Genomic DNA, 23,376 nt, shown 5'->3' on the forward strand with positions numbered 1-23,376 from the left:
AAACCCCAACGGTTCTCCATGTATCAATTTAAAATGTACTAATAAATACCAGCCGTGTAGATCTGGCAAGAACTGGATGGTCAATAAATCCAGATTTAATCTGGAGTAGATTTTAGTGAGATAAAGAATAACTTTTAAGGAAATTAATCTTCAACTGATGAGGATTTTTCATTTTTTACAGATAAGAAATTACAAAAGGCAAGTAATCCTGTGAGTTTTTCTACCTCATAATGTTCAAGTCTTGTTCAAGTTTTTTCCAAAGATTTTTCACTTTCTATTATTAACACCATAAGTTAAAGACAATTTGAAATCAAAAGTCACTCCTCTCAAAAAGAAAAGAAGCCAATATTAAAAAAAAAATAGCTACAACACTATTAATATCTTTCACATAAAGGCTGGGGGGAAAAAATACGATTTTTGCTCTTAAACTGAGGGCTGAGTGTCAGTTTCAGGGACCCGTCCTCCATATAGACAAACAGGGATCCAGGTGGTTAATAAAAATGTACATGATGTCATAATCAGTTTAAGCAATCTGACCCACATGCAGAGAACCACTCAGAGACCAAGGGAAAAAGTTTAACAGGTTTATTGAATGTTGATGAAACAGAAGTAGGAGCTGTAACTCAGTGGACTGGTGAACCGGAACCGGAAAGTCTGAAAGAGAAGTCACAGCGATCAGTTCAGGGACCGTAGAAAAATTGATTGAGGCTTGAATATAGCTGGAGAGAAACTCACGTTTGAGGGGGCTCTTGTTAATCCTTGAATCCAGTTTGTGGGGAATTAATCCAGAAGAGAAGGGAACTTGTTGGAGAGCGGACAGGTAGACATACGTTGGACCCAGAGGAGTAAAGGAGCGGACTGCCACTTGGTTTTCCAATGAGGACTTGAACGGATCCTGTGGAGGTTTACCCCTGCTCAGTGTTTAATCCTTCCAGAGGGGGAAGGTCGAGGTTATCCAGTTACACGGGAAAGGCTTCCTGCCGAAGAGCAAAGACAAAAACAAGATTAGACTCAGAGAAACAAAGCTTCGGTTAGACTCTGCTAATCTCAGCTTGGCTAGAGTACCCAAAACTGGAAAACATTGGTGTCAAGGTAGTGACAGCCCGCTGCTCAAATACTCCTCCGATAATGATCCAACGAGCCGCAGTTGTTCAGGGAGGCCCAACGAGGAGCAGGGCACCACCTGGTGGTGGAGAGAGAAACACAAAAACAACCCACACAAACTGGATTGCTAACACATGAAGGCTAAAACTTAATGCAGGTTTGGCCAAAGACACAGTGTTGCTGAGTCTTTTAGAACTGTAAAGTTAAAACCGGGCAAAATAGAAGAAGAGGAAACCACAGATTGTTTCAACAAAATGGATATGATTGCCAGATTTGGTAGAACAGCGCGGTTCACATGGACAATAAAACGTGACACACATCACATGCACCATTAGGTAAAACAACAGACTGAAGTAATCTGTTAAGAAGCTTGTGCAGACTGGGAGACTATTATGAACAAGCAGAGTGGCAACCGGTTTTTACTGTCAAGTTATGCCTTCAACTTGTGCAGGTTCCCCACTTAAATGGGATTGGAGCGTTTATGCATTTCTATACAGCTGGCAGTGGATAAATAAAATAAATTCCTAGTTCGGCCTGTCTTTGATCATCAGTTGTTATCTTTTTATGAACTCAACGGTCCTAGAAACAAACTTGGGTACATGGTAGTCAAACTCCCTCAGCTTGTCCTGAATATTCTTCAGATGGAAAAGTCACTGGGAGGCTATTCAAGGGGAACCAACTGGCTTAGCAGAGATCAAGAAAGTCCAGTTAGTTGACAGTCTTGAGTAAAAGCTGGTAAGAGATCTTCCTCTTACACCCTACAGCAGAGCGGATGACATTTTCTGTGTCCTTGAGAACCGATATGGGAACCACACTGTCATTGCCATTGAAATAGTGGAAGAGTTGCAAAGTATCCCGGCTGTCAAGGGTAACCAGCCAAGAAGGATAGTAGAACTAATCCAGGTCGTGGAGAAAGCCCTAAAGGACATGAGTGATCTTGGTGATACCGGCGCTATTAAAAATCTGCTTAACAACAAAGTCAATAGAGAGCCAGCTTCTGGAGATCTTTAAAAAGCAGTCGCTCGTTCAAGCAGCAGACAAAAGAAATTATGTGGCACCGGAGAGCACTCTTGACAACCTCTTGGCTTTTCTAAAAGAACAAGAAAGCATGTGTAGTGGTACATGTATGAGCAGCTGGTTTATTTGAAGGAGGAGGAGCTAAGCAGGAGAAAAAACAGAATGGAACCAAGGCTTGCCAGAACCAAGACCGTCAAAGCAAGCAGTGAGTCTACAGGCTGCATGGTCTGCAGTGATACAAAGCACAGAAAGAGACTTTAGTTTTGTAAGCAGTTCCATCGATCCGGCTTCAGACACAAACTACATAACCCACAAAGCTGTAAATAGACTGAGCCTCAGAAGTGAGGATATTTCACTTGTCGTCCATGGTGTTGGAGGAATGAAGGTTTATGTTGAAACAAAGCGTTACCTCCTGAAGATTAAGGTTAAAACAGCCAAAGCTGCCTTGAAGCCAAATGGTTTGTTATGGCCTTGACAACATTGCAGATATTGAGAAGGATGTGATGGCAAAGCAGCTCCAAGCTTTCTCATCAGTTACTGAGAAGGTCAACCGACTCTTCAAAGAATCAAAGTTATGGGAGACCTTGTGTTGTGGGATGGGTCTATTGGAAGAGTAGTCAGAGGAACTCATCCAGAACTTTTTGAAGAGATTACAATGTCAGCTCGTATGACCAAGATGCATTTTGCAAGGTCAATGAGGGCCGCTGCAGTGAAAAACAAAATAAAAATTTAAAAAACTCACACTTTAAAATAAGGGTGTATCTTTGTGATGAAACTTGGTGGGGACGCTCTAAAGATAGTGGCTGATGGACCCGCAGCGCTCAACCTGAACACTTTCAAAAGGTTTATATTTTCCAAAAATGAGCTAAAACATATATTTATTGAATTCTTTCCTGTTATTGAGAACACAAGAGTACCACAATACACTGATATTTATAGACAGATGCCTGCCTTTAGTGTATTATTTATAAAGGGCTCAAAAACATTAATGTAAAAAAGAAAATGACGAATAACAGCCAATACCCAATGCCAACATTAATATATCATGCATCCCTACTATGGAAACAACTTCACTTCCATCCATCCATCCATCCATCCATCCATCCATCCATCCATCCATCCATGCCTGGCTTCCCTTTAAACTGCATCAGTGATTATCCTCCTTCACAAGCAGCAAAATCAAATTTAGAAAATTTGTCCCATATGTCATTAACAGCCAAAGTTATGCATGTCTGTGAGTCTGACTCTCTCTGGATTTGCTGACACAGCTATTTCTGAGTCTTGCTGAACTACCAAAGGCAAAAAGATATGTTGAATTTTAGTATAACGCCCAGTAAGAAAATTCCTAACTTTTAAACTAACTTCAAAGATGAAGTAAAAAAAAAAAAAAAGAAATACCAAAAGTTAATCAGAATCCCTGGAAGGGTTGGAATGTTGTATAAATAAAGGATTATTTCCCTCAACCTGACATCTGAAGGCTGAGATTATTTCCTGGTTAATAATGAACAGCAGCTCATGGCCCCTCTTCATCCATCCCCCTTTAAGACATTTCTCTTTCTTTCTAGATCGTTTTTCACTGTAAAAGCCTGTTTTTGAAAATGGATCGTATGCATATATTATATGCTATTATATCATTTGCAATGGGATGCAAAGTGACATTTTTTAATTTAGTCTAGTAAAATGAATCAATAATTAAATAGGAAATGCGGGGTAACATGAATGGAGCGAGGTGTAAATTGTTTTCATAGTTGTATTTAGGTATTTTATATCTAAATCATTTGAAGTTTTTAAATTTCCTTGAAATGTCTGAATGTCAGAGTTTTAGAACTGTATTAAGAGATTAGTCTAAAGTCAAACATTTGATTCATGTTAAGATCCAAAATTACTAGAAAATGCTTTCAAAGTATAACTCTGTACCTGTGCAGGAAATGCAACCTCAGCTGTTTGCATGAAGCAATCTGATTTTTTTATGGCCATAGTTTCGTCACCACTAAGGAAGTAACCCCCCCACCATGAACACACATGACCTCATTTGACCTTAGATCTCATTTAAATGAGTTACTATTTTTAAACATGTTTAGCTGGTCATGGTCTAAATATAGATCCCTGATGGGAGGAGACTGTATATTTGCTCACAGTAGTAAATACCTGACCTGCTTTCCATTTACCAACATGTCACTTTACTAATGATGCATAAAAGGAAATGTTCCCACACTTTTTTTTGTGTGTTTTGTCATCGTTTGGTTCCATTCAGAGCGAGTTGCTGGTCCGGTCCATGGATCAGTCCAGGGATCTGTAAAAGTACCAAACTGTATTATCCCAAACAGAGTAGCTGCTCTGCAGCACAGTAGCAATGAAAACAAGATCAGCCTCACATTGTACCAACACATGAAAGCTTTTCCTGGAATGTTAAAAGATCATGAAGACATTTTCTGATTTGATTTTACACACAGATCTTTAGACTGGACCAAACGCCATGCAGTTACAACTGATTATCTCTGGGTTAGAATTGCAATAATGTTCTGCAGTCGCCATCATAGATGAGATTTATAAGATTTCTAAAATGTAATTTCTATTAAAATGGTGGAACTTGCTGAGTTAAGTGTGTTGTTATCTGTTCCTCTAGTAGATTCAGGTTTAAAGTTAATATTTAACTTAATCTTCTGACGAGTGGTTATATGAACGGCCCAGTCAGAAAATTCCCAAACTTTAATCCGATGAGGGAAACTTAGAAGGTGCAAAGCTATCAAGGTGATGCCAACATGTGATGGAATGTTGAATAAATAAAGGAATATTTCTCCTCAACCTGACACCTGAAGGCTGAGATTATTTCCTGGTTAATAATGAACAGCAGCTCATGGCCCCTCTTCATCCATCCCCCTGGGAAGTCCCATATCATTGCTTCATGGCCTGTATTTAAGGAGGGAGCTCAGCACATGCTGTAGCAGTCAGTGAGCTCCTTCAAACCTGCCACACCTCTTCAGCTTCTCTCCAGTCAAAGTGAGAACACCGGTCGAGTGAGAATGGCAAACAGACAAGCATGCCTCTCTGCAGCTCTCAGCTCCCTCCTCATTGTTGCCAGCTTCATCTGCGGCTCTGAGTCCGGTAAGGGAGAGAGATCTGGAACATCTCTAATGTGTCTGTGTTGAAGTCAGGGTTGAAGTGTTGTTTTTAGGTGGGATGTAAAGATGTGGATCATTGACAGATGTTTTGTGCTTGTTCACAGCGAGCTGCTGCATGAGATACACCAGGGGGAAGATCCCCTGCAAGGCGCTGACGGGCTACAACATTCAGACCATCAATGGCTCCTGTGACATCAGTGCCATCATGTGAGTCAGGAATCAAATAGTAGAAATCCATGAACCTTTCAGTGCTGCAGCTCTGTTAAAGACAGAAACTAGGCAACAGCTGCTTTTCTCTGCAGTTAAGGTGCTATATAAGTACAGACCATTTACCATTTTAAACACACTGCAGCAAACAGAGCAGGTTAGAGAAGCCGTCCTTAAAGATAAAACAGCTTCTAATGAAAGGTAATTACTGACCAAATCTAATGGGTGATGAGTTAAAGCTGGTTAAACATCCAGCAGAGACACTGAGCAGGTTTTCCACAGCAGCTGTAGGTAGTGACGGCTCATTCATGTGCTTGTTCCTCTCTGTGTTCCAGCTTCCACCTCGGCGGCAGGTTCGTGTGTGCTGACCCTTTGAAAGCTTGGACCTTGAGAGCAATGAAGTGTGTAGAGTAAGTCAATGAAACATTCCTTCTCTGGGTGTCATTTTCTGCTCTTTTGCATCCAGTTATTGATCAAAGCTCTGCTGATCTTTGCAGTGAAAAGAGGAGGAAGGTTGAACGGATCCTGGAAGAGAGAAACTAAGAAACTAAGCTCTACAGCCTGGAGCTAAAACTGCTGAAGAAAATGAGAGAAATTGTTTTTAAGCTTCTCTTTATGTTTCCCTGAAGGGTAATGCTGATTAAAGGGAAGATTGTTTATCTGGGAACTTTTATCTCCTCTGTTTTATAAACAGGAATGTTTGGTATTTAATACCCCAAGTAAAGCTTTAAAATGCTGTTTAATAACCTGTTGGAGGTTCATGTTTTCTGTGTAGTTTTGCTCTGTGCAAAAAGAGAATCTTCTAAACATTTAATATTAAATGTGTCTAAAATAACTTTACTATTAAAGCGTTTTATGTGTTTATGAGCACATCATCAACATGATTACATTTTCAATTCTTATTTTTCAGTTTAATTTTTCACGTGACTAAGAAAAGATAACGGGATTGGTTGGGTGTTGGACGCCACAATCCATTGCTAATGTCTGTGACCTGAAGTAACCCTTCCCTTTTTACACTGAATTTAGACGCCGAACTTAAGACAGTGAAATAGAGCCAGTTGAATCTCAGGTGGCTGAAAATAGTGAGTTTGAATTTTTTTTATATGCAGATTTTTTTTTAACACTCAAAAATTAAACTGAAAAATAAGTATTGAAAATGTAATCACTTTGAAATAGTATTGTGAATTTTTAGCTTGAAGAGAAAATAAATGAAATTTCAGCTGTGTAGAAATAATGACAATAAATTTTTTCTAGGTCAAAAATGTGTTCTGAATATATTTTAACACTGAAACAGTAAGTACAAACATACAACATTTAAATTTCAGTGGCATTTTTAATTCAAATCCCAGCGACACAGATTTACTTCCATATACGTCACATTAGAATGCTTAAATTAGGACCAGCCCACCGGGTATCACAGATTACCAGTCTAAGCCTGGCACTTCATTAAGATTTTTTTACTCAAGTAAAAGTAGAAAGTAGTGATCCAAGATATAAATCAAGTACTTGGTTAAATGGCTACCTATATAGTGAGGTAACTTTTTAACCAGTACATTTGATAACAGATGTACTGGTTAAATGGCATCTTAACATCTGATTTCATGTTTATAATCATGTGATCAAGCAGCCAGTTATGTGCAAATTTGGATATTTACAGGTATAAAATAAGATTTAAATACATAAATAAATGAATAGCATGATTGCAAAGTAAACTTTTTTCAACATAAAGTTATAAAACCAATCTTTTCAGAAGGCAATAAACACTTTTTTTTATGTATATACTTACTGAATGCTGACCTGAACTCCAATAGCTCCATTTACTCACAGTGAGTAAATAAGAGCAGCAATGCTCTCATAAGAATATCCCTTGGGTAAAAAGTAAAGAACAGTACAAGTACTCCTAAAAGTAAATATCTTTGTAAGGTACTCAAGTCAATGTAATTAGTTACTATGCAGCTGTGCAGATGTCTTATGCTGACATGGAGATACAGTAGTTTATTTAAAGCTCTAAATCCCCAAATGATGGTGACACCATTTCTGCTGCCCACAGACTGGTTCTGCAGGTCAAACTGTTCATTCAGCCCATTGGCCTGACCAGACAAGCTGAGGGGAAAATGATCCCTGTCAGACAAAATGCTGATAGATGTTCCACATCTCTGTCTGCTGCTGGTTCCTGCATGTAAATCTGTTTTGTTGTTGATGGAAATGTAACGACTCCCTCTGGTGTTGTGCTACTTGTTAGCATTCATTAGCATGCAGCAGTTTAATCATCTTGTTTGTCTCTGAAAGGCCTCATGAATAAAGAAGATTTATCAAAGCTCCTTACAGACGCTCACTAACTGACAGGAGTTTTTACATTGTTGGGTTTCTTTTAGAGTTTGTGAGACACAAAGAAGCCGAATCTTTAAGAAAAACAGAAAAAGCACCAGTTGTTGGACCGGTGTGATCCCTGGTTGGTCTTATAAAGCATTTTGTGAAGTTTATGTCAACGAGCAGAAGGTTTAAGTCTCCCAAAGTCTGTTTTTCAGGTGAATTTATTTAAAATACTTAATGACAGACTGCACTGGTCTTTTGATTCATGAAGACCTCACATTTCCTAATATAAATCAGAGGAATTGATATTTTAATTGATGGCTTTGTTCATGTTGCAGGTTAAAATGTCTGGACTCTTTGAATAATATTGATCTAGTTATTTTATATGTCTTTCTGTTATCTTAGTAAATTCTTTGTTTACATAATTCCTCTGCAAGTGCCTCAGTGCTCAGTGCTTGGATGAAATCTCTTCGCATTTCTGCTTTACTAGTTTGTCAGAGAGGCTGGTTGTGCTTCTGTGGTGCAGTGGTTAGCTTGCACGACTCATCTGCAGAGGCCTTAGTCCTTACGGATCCCAAACCCAGGTTCAAATCCAACCTGTGGTCTTTTGCTGTCCTCTTTCATATCCCCTTTCCTGTCAGCCTACTGTCAAAAAAACTAATCCTGTAAAAACTCAAATAAAAGATAGACCTACAGGTGCTGGTCATAAAATTAGAATATCATGAAAAAGTAGATTGATTTCAGTAATTCCATTTAAAAAGTGAAACTTGTATATTATATTCATACATTACATACAAACTCATATATTTCAGATGTTTATTTTGTTTAATTTTGATGATTACAAATGACAACAAATGAAAATCTCAAATTCATCATATCAGAAAATTAGAATATTACTGAAGACCAATAAAAACAAAGGATTTATAGAAATGTTGGCCAACTGAAAAGTATGAACATGAAAAGTATGAGCATGTACAGCACTCAGTATTTAGTTGGGCCTCCTTTGGCCTGTATTACTGCAGCAATGCGGCGTGGCATGGAGTCGATCAGTCTGTGGCACTGCTCAGGTGTTATGATAGCCCAGGTTGCTCTAATAGTGGCTTTTAGCTCTTCTGAATTATTGGGTCTGGTGTATTGCATCTTCTTCTTCACAATACCCCATAGATTAAGAACAGGGATACCATGGTCCTTCAACCAGGTACTGGTAGCTTTGGCACTGTGTGCAGGTGCCAAGTCCTGTTGGAAAATGAAATCTGCATCTCCAAAAAGTTGGTCAGCTGCAGGAAGCATGAAGTGCTCTAAAACTTCCTGGTATGTGGCTGCGTTGACCCTGGACCTCAGAAAACACAATGGACCAACACCAGCAGATGACATGGCACCCCAAACCATCACTGACTGTGGAAACTTTACACTGGACTTCAAGCAACGTGGATGAAGTGCCTCTCTTCTTTTCCTCCAGACTCTGGGACCTTGATTTCCAAAGGAAATGCAAAATTTACTTTCATCAGAGAACATGACTTTGGACCACTCACCAGCAGTCCAGTCCTGTTTCTCTTTAGCCCAGGCAAGACGCTTCTGACGCTGTCTGTGGTTCAAGAGTGGCTTGACACAAGGAATGCGACAGCAGAAACCCATGTCTTTCATACGTCTGTGTGTGGTGGTTCTTGAAGCACTCACTCCAGCTGCAGTCCACTCTTTGTGAATCTCCCCCACATTTTTGAATGGGTTTTGTTTCACAATCCTCTCCAGGGTGCGGTTATCTCTCTTGCTTGTACACTTTTTTCGACCACATCTTTTCCTTCCCTTCGCCTCTCTATTAATGTGCTTGGACACTGAGCTCTGTGAACAGCCAGCCTCTTTAGCGATGACCTTTTGTGTCTTGCCCTCCTTGTGCAAGGTGTCGATGGTCGTCTTTTGGACAACTGTCAAGTCAGCAGTCTTCCCCATGATTGTGTAGCCTATAAAACTAGACTGAAAGACCATTTAAAGGCTTTTGCAGGTGGTTTGAGTTAATTAGCTGATTAGAGTGTGGCACCAGGGGCCATCAATTTTGAACCTTTTCACAATATTCTAATTTTCTGATATGATGAATTTGAGATTTTCATTTGTTGTCATTTGTAATCATCAAAATTAAACAAAATAAACATCTGAAATATATGAGTTTGTATGTAATGTATGAATATAATATACAAGTTTCACTTTTTAAATGGAATTACTGAAATCAATCTACTTTTTCATGATATTCTAATTTTATGACCAGCACCTGTAAGTATTGCTATAATGATGATACCTATATTAAAATATAAATCCTAATTAACCCAGTCAGGTCTTACATACTGTAAGTGTAATTGGAAAATGTCTTTTAAAAGGGCTTTTTATTTGACTCCTGAACCCTGTTTTTCTTAATTTACTTTGGGTCAGAAGTTCCAACAATGTTTGGCGGATGTGACTTCAAGTGTGTCCATATTTAATAGGTCGGACCTACAAACAATCAAAGGGTTAAATTCAAGGTGGATTTTGTGGATACTCAGAATAGATGGACATCCAACATAACTCTATTTTATCAGGTCATCCTAAAAGCTATCTGAAAGTACTATAACCTTTACAACTATAGAAGTCTAATATTTTGGACTCTGATGTTAAGGAAGTCTGTAATCTGGTTAATTTGATGTACTGTGGTAATCTTTCCTCTCTAGAGTAATAGTATCTCAATCCCTCACATCTTCAAACTTTCGTTTGAAGCTTTTTTGTGTAAATTGATTTAGTAATTAATCAGTTTTCTCTTTCTTTGTGATTTTCCTTCATCAAAGGAATTAAATAATCATATTTCTGCAAACAAACACAAGTTTCAGAAGTTTTTTTGTTCTTTTGTTTTGAACAGTTTATGCATCATAAATGTATAATTTTCAGTCTGACAGCACAGCGCTTAGATCCTTGTGACTGACAGAAAATCAAATCTACTGATGTTTGATTGATCGCTGAGATGAAAGAGACCCAAAAAGTTTGGTGCATATTTAAATGTATTTAAATCTGTTCCTTCTTTTCAATCTTTCTGCCCAGAAAACGCACAGATTGAGTTATTAATACATCAAAAAGCTCTAAAGTCTTTTTGGCATCTCAACAGTTTTTAATAGAATGGAGGACGCTAACATAAGATGCTGATTTTTGATAAACTGCTATTTTTTTTCTGTATGTTTTTTGCTTATTTAGTCAAACTTTAAATAAAAAGTTCCTGAAAATCTACAAGGAATTGAGTTTATGTTAAATCCAGATTTTCAGATTGATTTTAATGTTAAAATCGACCAAATTTGAAGGAGACCCAGGTGTGTAAAAGTGCTCAGAGTGATCCAAACAATCAATTCTCTGTAAATCAACTGCTTTTTTCTTTTAAAAAATAACAAACAAAATTAAATAAAAAAACTATTTAAATAAAACATAAATTTTTCACTTATTTTGATCAATTCTGTCTTTATATATACCTATATATTATTGATGTATTTTATTTTAAATAGCTGTTTGTCTGAAATGCTCAAATTTAATGATTAAAACAAGTATATATATTGTCAATGTTCAAATAATTTATCTTTAATCTTATTATATTTAGATGCAAAGATAGAATTGAAATAAAAACATGCTTAGAAAAATTAAAAATGTGAACATTTTCTACAGACAGATAAACAACAAAAGGATTTCAGTCTGAACATACTGGACCAAAGAGAAGTTTATCTTTTATCTCTTTAATTTTCCTTCCCAGTTAAAATATCTGCTAATTGATTTCAGAGAAGCTTGGAAAGACTTTATTTTTTAATGTATGGTGTATCTTTTCACATTAGTGGTGCTTAATATGGCTGAGATGGGAATAATCAGAATTATAGTATTCTGTTTTATTTTTAAAATTCATTAAAATGCAGAATTTTCTCCTCTCTTCAGGATTTCTAAAAATAATTTATTTCCTTTAAAGTGTTTTTACATTTTTTTTTCTGATTCATTGAGAATTTATTTATTTTAAACAAAAAAAACAACAGTAATAATTACTTTATGACACCTCTGAAGACATAGTGGGCTTTGACACAAGCTCAGTGAAACAAAAGTCTGTTTTTTCTTACAGGTTTTGAAGAAGTGGAGCATTTAGCAGGAAACTGCGGGATATTTCCCTTTTGCAATGTCTTGCCTCCATATTACCCATGGGCCAATTAGAAAGGAGACAGACTTCTACAAGCTCTCTGATTGGATGAGAGTAAAGGACAGACCTTTGGAAACAGGAGAAAGAGAACAAATATGGATTATGGTGTTGAATTCTGTCATTCATCAAAAGCAGGGAAGGAAATCAGAAAATCAACTATTTGAAGTTCCTTTGGTTGTTCTTCTTCTAACTTTCCCCTGGAAGTTGGAATCGTCTGTTTCTGCATTTGGACCAGGGAGGACAGAGATCTTCTCTGGAGGAAGATCTCAGATTAAAAGTTTCTTTAACTATTGATAGGGAGCTGCATATTTCTGAATGCTTCTCCTTCTCTCTCCTCTCTCTGAATATTGGGACACACCTGAGATGAGAATCTGCAGTTGGCTCTGGGGAACCACCTTCAGCGTGATGCTCCTCATCCTTCCTGGAACAGCTCAGTACGAGGATGGGAGTTTGGTTCCAGGGCGAGGCTCCTGCCAGCCCATCTCCATCCCCTTCTGCACAGACATCGCCTACAACCAGACCATCATGCCCAACCTGCTGGGTCACTCCAACCAGGAAGAAGCCGGCCTGGAGGTCCACCAGTTTTACCCACTGGTCCAAATCCAGTGCTCTGCAGAGCTGCAGTTCTTCCTGTGCACCATGTATGCCCCGGTGTGTACAGTGCTGGAGCGGGCCATCCCGCCCTGCAGGTCTCTATGTGAGCAGGCTCGGCAGGGCTGTGAGGAGCTCATGAACAAGTTTGGCTTCCAGTGGCCCGACAGGCTGCGCTGCCAGAACTTCCCTCTCCATGGAGCTGGAGAGATCTGTGTGGGTCAGAACACGAGTGATGCTGAAGGCTCTGCCTCCGAGCTTATCCCGGCCACAGTCCCTCCCCTTATATGGAGCGACCGTCCATTCTCCTGCCCCGTGCAGCTTCAGGTGCCCCCCTACCTCGGGTACTACTTCCTTGGGGCCAAGAACTGTGGTGCCCCCTGTGAGCCGTCCAAACCAGGTGGACTAATGTACTTCAGTGAGCAGCAGGTAAAGTTCAGCCGGCTCTGGGTTGGAACCTGGTCCATTTTGTGCTGCCTCAGCACTCTCTTCACCACACTGACCTATTTACTGGACAGAGGGAGGTTCCTCTACCCAGAAAGACCCATCATCTTCCTGTCTGGCTGCTACTTCATGGTAGGAATGGCCTACAGCGCCGGCTTCCTGCTGGGGGACAAGGCGGTGTGTGTGGACAGGTTGAAGAAGGACGGCTACAGGATGGTGGTCCAAGGTACGGAGCAGGACGTCTGCACTCTGCTCTTCATTGTCGCCTATTTCTTCAGCATGTCCAGCTCCATGTGGTGGCTCATCCTGTCCTTCAGCTGGTTCCTATCTGCTGGGATGAAGTGGGGCCATGAGGCCATCGAAGCCAACTCTCATTACTTTCACCTGGCAGCCTGGGTGCTTCCAGCGCTGAAGAGAGAGCTCTGATCAACCAGGATAAGGTGGGAAGGAGGTGCAGCAATAGGAGACAACTCAATCTGCATCTTCACAAGCCAAACAAACTAACATACAGAAACTGAACAAGCTAAATTAGGACAGTACTGAGGTTTAGAGTTCTGTCTGGGTTTCTCACCAGAAATGCTTTGAGAGGAAACCTTCCAACTCTGATGATACTCATTTAAATCAGGTCAAAAACTTTGGAGTCATTTGAATCAAATTTAACCTGTAAGCCGAATATCCTTACGGGAACAAAATTTGTTTTATTATATATTATCTACATAATACTTGATTAATAAACTAATTAAACCTGTTTCTGTGTAGTTTGTTTAGGTACTTTTGTGTGAAACATTATTGTAAGTTGTAAAAACAAATTTTCTGCTCAACCTGGTTGCTTACAAACAAGTGTCCATAAACACACACTAATATAAAAATATTATGAAAAAGAAAAATGCATTTACAAACAGCTACAATCTAAACTCTGCTTGATGCACAAGGACGCGCACCGGAGCGAGGTGCAGGGACGCGCACCGGAGCGAGGTGCAGGGACGCGCACCGGAGCGAGGTGCAGGGACGCGCACCGGAGCGAGGTGCAGAGACGCCGCTGGAGCGAGGTGCAGAGACGCACACCGGAGCGAGGTGCAGAGATGCACACCGGAGCGAGGTGCAGAGACGCGCACCGGAGCGAGGTGCAGAGACGCGCACCGGAGCCAGGTGCAGGGACGCGCACCGGAGCCAGGTGCAGAGACGCACGCCGGAGCGGGTTGCAGAGAGGCCCGTCATGGAGCGAGGCGCAGAGGCACGCTGGCGAGAGGCGCGTGTTGGAGGTGACCTCGCAGGCCAGCTACGCTGGAGAGGCCCACACGCGCAGCGTGCCGGAACGAGGATCCAGCGCTGGGGTGGACGGTGTCCTCCATTATACCCGCCAAGTGCCGTCTTTTAACAGACTGGGCCATTGACTCTGCTGCTCTTCACCATCTATATTTTTATCTTTCTTTTTATCTTTTTTTTATTGGATTTTAATCGATTTTAACGTATCTTTTTATCTTTTTTATTGGATTTTAATCGATTAAACTTTTTAAAGCCCTGCTCACAATCGCCGCAGTCTGTTTGGTTTTTATGGTTTTATTTAAAGCTACAGTGTGTAATAATTACAGGGATATAAAGTCAGAAATGTAATATATTATACATAACTATGTTATTTATCATCACCTATGAGCTCAGCCTTTTAACCATAATATTTGCGTTGCCTTAGAATTCGTTATTTATAATTACATAGGAGCGGGTCTTGCAGCCATGGAGGCTGACATCTTTGCTCTACGGCAAGCGCAGAGGCAACAAACTAGCGATTGCGAGATCGCCCATTACGCTCGAAAATAACTACGGCAAGTTGAGAGAGATTAACTGAGACGGTACTGAACAGTAGATGGCAGTATTATGCCTGAGAAGCGTTTAGTCTGCCTGAAACCAAAGAAGAAGAAGAAGCAGGTATACTGCGCCTCAGTAACAAGAAAGGTGAACAAGGCGGCAGGCGTGAGTGACTTTGCAAACTGTTTGGCACTGTGTGGCCAAACATCAGATGAATGGAGGATCATGCCTACTCTGTATCACAACGAAAAGCGGCGGACACCGAACCCCCGTCATCTAAGAAGCGGAAACACGACGAGAATAAACGCAAGCGTGACAAGAAACGCCAAAAAAGACGGATCAACATTGGCACGGCATTTACACGATGGAAGTCACTGATGGAGGAAAAAGGTTTTCAAAGTGACGCTCAAGTTGCCAGTTTTCTTTTGGACAGGTAATTAATCCTACACACACAATTGTCTAATATCACTGCAGTTTTTAGAGTACAGGATGCTCAGACCTGTCTAAAACAATAACATGCTGCGTGATGATGCTGTTACTCTCTAGTATACTTATTCAGCAACGTCCCTGACGTTTCACAGGTAATGATTCAGTAATTTTCTGTAAAATAATTTTCTGGCTATATACCTCGGTTACTTCTCTCCGGCTCCTTTGGAGATCTTCAAGCCTTTCTTCCTCTGCTCTAGTCACCCCGCTGGCACCCCTCCCTCGCCTGGCCCTAGCTGCACGGCCTCCCTGCCCTCTCCCTCTTCCTCTCCCTCTTCCTCGCCTTGTAACCCCCGTGCCACAAACATGACTTGGACTCTGTCAACGGGGAATATATATTCTTCCAGCGAACACAATCTCGCTGTTAAACTAATGACTACAATTACTTCGTCTGTTTATATCACTATGCAAAGCAGCTCACCAAAACGTCACAACGATGTAGAAAAAATAACGGGTATATTTATTATCTTAAGTCTACATAAAATCTATACCCTACACAGACTAATGAAATACTATCTGTAAAATTATCTATGTAAACAAACCTCATCACTTGAGAAGGTAGGTGATGCGGACGTCGTGGAAGACATTTTGTCCCGTAACGCTCGCTGTACTGTTGGGGGGGAGAAGCGGTGGGGGGGAGACGTTCATGTTGCTGCAGTCTGCAGTCTGGACGTTAGATGTCGCTGAAAATTACACACTGTAGCTTTAAGAGGATCGCGCCTCTCGGGTGCCACATTGGAGGGGATTTTGCTGCCGTTCGGCTGGCAGCTGACTGGGAAGGACCATTTTGAATGGCTGGTACTGTATCTATAAAAGACAGCGTAACTATGGGATGCAGGGGTTTGGTGGCAGTTAATGTTGAGCAATAGGGATGTACAGTGTGCAAAACTTGACCAATAAGCTGTAAGCTATTTTAAACACAATTATCTACACAATTATCAACTATGCTTTGTTCATGCTTACAAGAAGGAGTCCAAGACATTGAAAACGTTGCATTGGGCAGATTGGTCCACAGTTTTCATGATGTCATCGCAAACAGTTCCAATTGAGGAGTGATGAATTACAGAAAAACCAGCAACGACTCTTCATCCAGTGTTTGGTTATGATTTAATTCAGACTGCACAAACAGAGCAGGCTGTTTACAGATGGGTCAATTGTGAATGTGGAGCCGTCCTCTGGTCTCAGACTTCCTCTGAAGGAGCATTTTGGAGGAGTTGAGTGAATAGTGAGCTAACGTGGCACTTTATAGTCAAGTGAAATAGTGAAATAAAACATTCAATAGGAAATGTAATGTAATATGACACAAACCCAACAAACATCTAATAAACATTATCATGAAATATTTCTTCATTTCTGGAAACAGATTCGGAATCGTAGAACTGTGTCGTCATTAGAATTATGATAGAGTAGAATTAAATTATACTTTACCACCAAAATATTCTTATTAAACTTCATCCCGTTGGAGCAGCTTAAGGTTTGTCAATAAAATAAAAACAAAGATTCCTTTAAGGTACAGAGCAACTCATTTGTATCCACAAATTAATTATTGCAGAGTAATTTCAAATATAAGTTTTCTTTTATTTTTTAAGGGATTTCTTTGTACTATGTTTACCAAAACATTAATATTGATACAATGATTATGTGTTACACTATGTAAAAACAATGTAGGTGTAGAGTTTAAGGTCAAGTCACTTTTTTTTTCTGAAAAAGAAAGTAATTATTAGAGTAGCCTTAGCCTTAGCCTTAGTCCGTCTACAGTAGTGCAGTAGTTTTACTGCACCATAACTTTATATTTGCTTAAATAAAAATACCAGAAAGAGCTACTAGTTTACAGACAAAGTTTCAGGGGAATCTCACTGTGATAACATGCTTGTTTTAACCTTTCTTTTTCTTTGAACCTTTCAACATTTCTCCATCCTTAAGGTTTGCACAAACAAAAAGGCAAGTTTGAATCAATAGTGGAGTAATCATAAACAAGCTTAACTTTTCAGATGTTTTTTATACACACAAATCCTGTCTAGACTCGTATAGATGAAAATAAAATAAAATTAAATTAAAATAAAGTAAATACATGAATTTCTCCCTCCATCAAGGTGTTGCAGAACTGGTGCCTATCTTCAGAAGTCTAGGAGCAAACGGCAGGATGCACCCTGGACAGGACGGCAGTGTAAAAATGAGATGTAATTAGTAATAAAACAATTAATTACTATATATAAATAAATACTATTTTTTCTATCAAATAATTACACCAATTATTAATAATCATAATATTCCACTTTATTTTTTTAACTCTTGAATGTTAAATGTATTTATATCTTTGTGTTTTATTTTTCACTCTCATTTTTTCTGCCTGTCCTTTTTTCCATTTCTGTTTGCATTTCTACTAATGAGGAGGGGACGGCTTTAAGGCGACACTTTCTGCCTATCCATTGGTTAGAATGCACAGACTCTACATACTTTCACACCGTCTAAACTCCAAACAAACATGGCTACCTTCCATGAGGTTAACAATAAACTGAAGTATTATATAACTTTATTTGAAAACAGAGGACATGTGGACACTCTGACTAAACACGCGTTTCAGATTGCTGCATGCGTTAACACTTGACCTTTATCTCTGCTCATTCCCAACAGAAACTGCAGGCCCTGCATCAGGACACACTTTGCAAAAGGGTTGAATCAATTCTCCCCTCTAATTTCCATTCATCCTAAAGTTAAAATAAGGATGCTATTTATTAAAGGTGCACAACTGTCTTAAAACGTCACCTGTTTGTTCTGGCTGAATTCTGGGTCCTTATTCTCTGAACGTTAAAAAAAAGCCGCACCTCAGATCATGAATGCAAAGCTTTTAACTGTTTTAAGTCCACACTGCAAAGCAAAGAGGAGCTGATCCGTGTTCATTGGTATTCTTTTTGTATTGTGCATCAGTACTAACACCAAAGTGGAAAAATAAAATGTCTACAGCTGCTAAAAGATGTCAAATCTACACCACTGGAACAGTTATGTCTCTTTTCTTTCATTTTTCATGTGCTTGAAGCCAATAAAAAGTATTAAATATTAAAAATCAGGTCAGTTTGTTCCCATGCTGACCTTTTGGTTTGAAAGTAAAATAAAAATAGTTTGCAGACATTACCTTTGGCCTCATTGGGAAGCTATGATGCTGAGTAATTAAGTTATAAAATATAGAAAAGCAATTATAGGCACAATCTATTGAACAACAGAGCAGATCTTTTTATTCTATTCTATGGTTCATCTTTTTAACACTTGGATTTACATATAATTGTCATGATGGGTTTCAGAAAAGCCCAGTATGCAGAACACCACGGAAACAGATGAAAAGTTTAACAATGTTTATTGAATACAAGCACATGGAATAAACACTGGAACTGGTTCAGGCCTGGGGGCAGGTTCACTGGAGTCTGTGAGGATGACAGTTCAGTTAGCTTGGGAGCAGAAGAGTTTGAGAGTTGCTGATTGATACCTTGAGGAGTCCGGGTTTGGCTTTGAGAGAGGAACTGTTGGGTCCAGAGACTGTTTAGTTCAGCAGAGTCCAATAACCGCTTCAGCATCTTACTTCTAACTTGAGGGCAGACCTTGGCTTTGGGTTTCCAGCTCTTAGTCCAGAGCAGCATGAGAATCCAGAGAAGAGTCTTCAGGTTTGGCTCAGAGGGCAGGCTCAGCAGGTTAAGCTCATCCAGAGCTTACAAGGGAAAACTGGATTCCTGAAAGCAGAGACAAGGAGGGATTAGAATCCAATCTTAATCAGAGGCGACAAAGATTCTCAGGTGATGCTAGTCTCAGGTGCTAACCAAACTGGATCAACACTGCGGCGTTGAGGCAAGGTCTGAAGGCAGGTTATAAAGGAGAGGATCCTCTGATGACGAGATGCGCCTCAGGTGTGTTGGAGGCTCGGCTCAGGAGGATCCACAGCGCACTCTGCTGGAGAAAGGTGGAACTTCTCCAGATCCCAACAATAATATATAGTGTGGGTGATTTAGATGTAATAAAGAACAGAAGATCCTGGATACTTTCAGGAGTGTCCTTTTCTGTATTAAGAGGTTTTTTGTGATGAAAGCAAGAGTCTGTCTGAGTGCATGAAGCCCTGATCAGGACTTTAGCGTTACTCAGCTGCCACCACAGCAACACAGGCTTTAGGTTTTCCAAACTGATTTTGTTTTTTTTGATTTCATAACTTTTGTTCATATAACAAAAAAACAAACAAACAAAAAATACTTTAAAAAACTTAAAAGTTGGCCTTAAATATCTAAACATCAGGATACAAAAGTTGGTATACATTTATCTTTTCTTCCTGTCAGTATTCAATTTCAGCAAACGGGCAATCGGTAACTGCAAAGTCTGCTTATACTTCCAGCCGGCTCTGCTTAAGGCTTATAACCCCAGTTAGTCTGTTAACAGATACACAATGCTGCCTCTCTAGTGTTTTTCTAAATGTTGCATCCTCCTTTGGATGATTAACAAACACCCATACTGTACCATGTAAAACTGAGCTCTGCAAACAATTACATTGTTTTTATTAACTTAAAATACTTTATATTATGGCTTAATTTATTTGTCTAAAAGGTAAAAATGTACAACCTCAGCTTGCAAAGAATAAAATGCTAAAACTTAAATTAATTGCTTTTCATAGTATCATGAATCTGTAGTTACAGAACATGCCCACAAGGTGGCAGCCAAGGATATTTGAGAAAATGACCCATTGCACAGCTTCTGAACTGAGAACCCGAATCATGTCTTCTAGGAAGGTAATTAGTTAGTTCTGTAATAATCTAAGCATTGGTTATCTTTTGTTTTGGCAGTTTAGATAAAAACTGTTCTCATCATGTGCAGCTGTGCACATTTCCTGCTGACTGACAGCAACATCTGTCCCCTCCTGTTCAGTCTTTTTATTTCTGGCAGATCTTACAGATGCCACCCAGATGTTTCTGTTAATACTAAAACAAATGCACCTGGGATATTTGGTAAGAATCTTAGCACAAGACACATGTCTACCTCGCAGGACCGTTGTCCCAAACACACAGACAAACTCCTATTTGGTAACAGAGACTAGAACTGATGGATAATGAACAAAAAAAACAGCTTACCTTTATCCAATAAAATAAGACTATATGAAAAGAACTAGAAAAAAAATCATGGTGTACAGCAGAGGCGTAGCCAGAACATTTTTATAAGGGTGGCCAGTCAATAAACAATCTAGACTGAGGGGTGGCAGAAAGTAGATAGGTACCAGATTCTCAGGGTCCATCTATACTCCTCCAACAGGAAAATTAGCAGGCAAAACTTCTATGTTTTCTAAATAAAGACAAACTATACTTTCCTACAGCCTTTGCTAAATAATATACGCATATATTGAAATATCTGTGCTTTCTAAATAAAAGGTATAGTGGATAAAACTCTTTCAGGTTTGAGATCTGGGGCATAAATCTTTTCCATTGTCATTACTTACCTACTTTTATCAATAAACATTCTGCATAAAATGATTATTTACCAGTACTAATATCTACAAAAATTTATTATTTTATAACTTTTTATTAAAATTGTTATTTATCTATGATTTCACTGAAGACTCCTAGATGACTTGCAGAGACATATAATTTTCTCAATAAGGCTCGGGCACAGCGCGTTGCATTCTGGGTACGCCGCCATATTGGTAGCTAGTTGCTACGGTAAACAAAGACCTAAAACAGCATAGAGACAGAGCAGAAAGACGAGTAAACAGCGATGTTAAAAGCGAAGAAAGGATGCGGAATATACCGAGACACACTGCAGAGGGAAGCCAGGGACCGTTATCTGCAAAAGATGGGCTTCATAAACGGACTTGATCTCTACGAAGTAGAAAGCAAGGAGTGGTGCGTTGGGGAAGAATTTCTACCGCCGTTTGCAAGGGAGGACGTATTTTCGTATCTAGTGTGTGGCGTCAGTGCCTACACACATGAAGAGTTTCGCTGCTACAAGTCGCTAGAGGCTTACAAACAGCTGACAGATGGAAAAGTTCATGACATGGAAGTTATCAAGCCGAATGAGAACACAGTCATCAGAGCCAAGGTAAGCTACCGTCTCAACATGGTGTGGTGTTTGTTGTGGTGATAAGACTAGGTGCTGGCACTAACGTAAAACATCAAAAATGTATCTACTGGCTTTCCTGGTGAAACAACCAAAACTATTAACCCTGTTATAAACTATTAATGACAAAATAAACAGAGTAGGACAACTGTTTTGTGTTTCAGTGGACCTGGCTAACCCTCTGGAACACAACCCTACTTCAGCTCATGCTACATGCTACAGATCAGCCAACAACGGTTAACTTGAAATGATACATGAATAAAAACAGTATGTTCTGTAACTTACCAGAATGAAAATGCCGGGAACACACTCTCATGGACGCAGGGATTGAGTTGAAAGTTATATTTGGCCGTCTTACAGCAGCGACCCATGCTAGCCGGCGACTCTTTGTTATGGAGGACATTTGTTTTCCATTGAGACGCCTCCAGGTTGGAAAACGGTAAAAAGACAATCCATTTGGGATTTTTTTCCCCGTCCAGTCACAGCTTGCGCTACTACACCCTACGACACAGCAACGGGCGACCATAACGACAGCAGAGGTAAAATGAAACGGCAAAAAACTAAGCAAACTACTAGCAGAAGAAAGCTCGTCCTTACAGGCGCGAAGTCAAAGTGTAAACAGTGGGCTGACCAGCTATCAATATGGCTGCCGCGCAACGTGTGACGTCATGTGCCCGAGCCTTATACCCCATATTACACAAAATCTAGTTATGAAAAGAGTATTAATTTTGCATTTATCATCTTTGATGTTAGTAGGCCTATATTGATGTGCATAATTAACCACAAAAAATTTAAATGCTTGAGAGTATTGTTGCCACTATCTGTATTAGAGGGGGAAAAAATGGTAGGGGTGGCCTCAGGGGTGGCTAATGATTGGCTAAGGGTGGTCATGGCCACCCCCGGCCCCCCATCTAGCCCCGCCTCTGGTCCACAGAAAGGATGCAAAACATACTCATGATTTAAATGCAGTTCTGGGGGAAATTGGTCAAAAATGCGCCCAAGCAATGAATATGACTGAATGTGAGACACTTTGAAATGTTAAAAAGTGTTTCTTAAAGAATTCTCAGAGAAATAAAGTCTGCATTTTTATTATGTTTTACTGCCGACTTAACAAAACTAGACAAATCAAATGTCAACACAAAGTAGGGTAATATGTTGAATTGCGAAATTCTGATTTTAAACGGTAATGTTTCCAGAGTGACATTGGTTGCCTAGCAACCAAACGTCAACTTGTATTTTTCCTCCAGAGTGTTCACCTTCCAGTTTGGTAGACTTATTGCTCTGACTATAGCATTAGTTCACATTTATCACATCTAAGCTGTTCTAAAAGTTGGGCTTTAATGCCATTTATGAAAGGCGGCGGCAGGTTAGTTTATAGTTTCTCGGCTTTTTGGAAAATCTGTCAGCTCTGCGTTATTCTTAAAAAACATGGAAAGGAGGAGGAAGGAATGTGCGACTGCGAACCAGAAGAAGGTAAGAAGCTCACATTTGAACAGCCCACAGCTAGCAGCTTCAGTGTTTATTAAAGGCTAACAGGCTGTTCAGATCATAGATATCCATAATAAAGGCTAGATGTCTTACGGCGGAGTCTCAAACGTCATCACCGGCGGCCATCTTGCCTCAGGCAGGCTTTCTGTTGTGCTCTGTGGTACCTAATGTAAGGTGAGTGATCAGCACGAACACAAATACTCTTACCTCACGGAATTCTTGACGGATTTACAAACAGTTTGGTTTCTTACAAACATTATGAACGTGGCTATTATTCTTGATGCTTGAACATGTCGAAATTGCAGATTTTCTTGTCGAAAAATGACTTAATCGCGCAGCATAGTTGTGCATCACGGCTACTTGCGCAAGTTATCAAGGCTGAGATTATTAGTCAATTATATAGGTTTTACTGACACCAATAACGATTGTATGACAATTAATCTTTGGTGTAAATTACAATCTTTGTGGATGTGGTTGTAGTTATTAGTTGGCTAATAACAATAATCGGAGTGTTGTTGTATTTTCATTATTAGCCTA

The 23,376-nt window shown here is 39.7% G+C and overlaps 2 protein-coding genes and 1 long non-coding RNA gene across 3 annotated transcripts; 2 read left to right on the forward strand and 1 right to left on the reverse strand.

Annotated features, from left to right (window-relative positions):
* Positions 1–4,345: 4,345 nt before the first annotated feature.
* Positions 4,346–6,051, reverse strand: LOC119777141. The gene is made up of 2 exons (XR_005279880.1): positions 5,664–6,051; positions 4,346–4,414 (listed from the first exon to the last, which is right to left on the reverse strand). It is a non-coding gene; the product is annotated as an uncharacterized LOC119777141 (long non-coding RNA).
* Positions 5,075–6,106, forward strand: LOC119777140 (C-C motif chemokine 20-like). Its single transcript, XM_038275935.1, has 4 exons — positions 5,075–5,226; positions 5,348–5,450; positions 5,786–5,860; positions 5,948–6,106. The coding sequence occupies exons 1-4, from the start codon at positions 5,145–5,147 to the stop codon at positions 5,991–5,993; spliced, it is 306 nt and encodes a 101-aa protein (XP_038131863.1). The 5' UTR covers positions 5,075–5,144; the 3' UTR covers positions 5,994–6,106.
* A 5,984-nt stretch (positions 6,107–12,090) lies between these two features.
* On the forward strand, positions 12,091–13,407 carry LOC119777138 (frizzled-7-A-like). Its single transcript, XM_038275933.1, has one exon. The coding sequence runs from the start codon at positions 12,262–12,264 to the stop codon at positions 13,405–13,407; it is 1,146 nt and encodes a 381-aa protein (XP_038131861.1). The 5' UTR covers positions 12,091–12,261.
* The last annotated feature ends 9,969 nt before the right edge of the window (positions 13,408–23,376 follow it).

Source organism: Cyprinodon tularosa, unplaced genomic scaffold, assembly GCF_016077235.1.
Source record: "Cyprinodon tularosa strain WSP-4 unplaced genomic scaffold, ASM1607723v1 ctg980, whole genome shotgun sequence".
Taxonomy (NCBI): domain Eukaryota; kingdom Metazoa; phylum Chordata; class Actinopteri; order Cyprinodontiformes; family Cyprinodontidae; genus Cyprinodon; species Cyprinodon tularosa.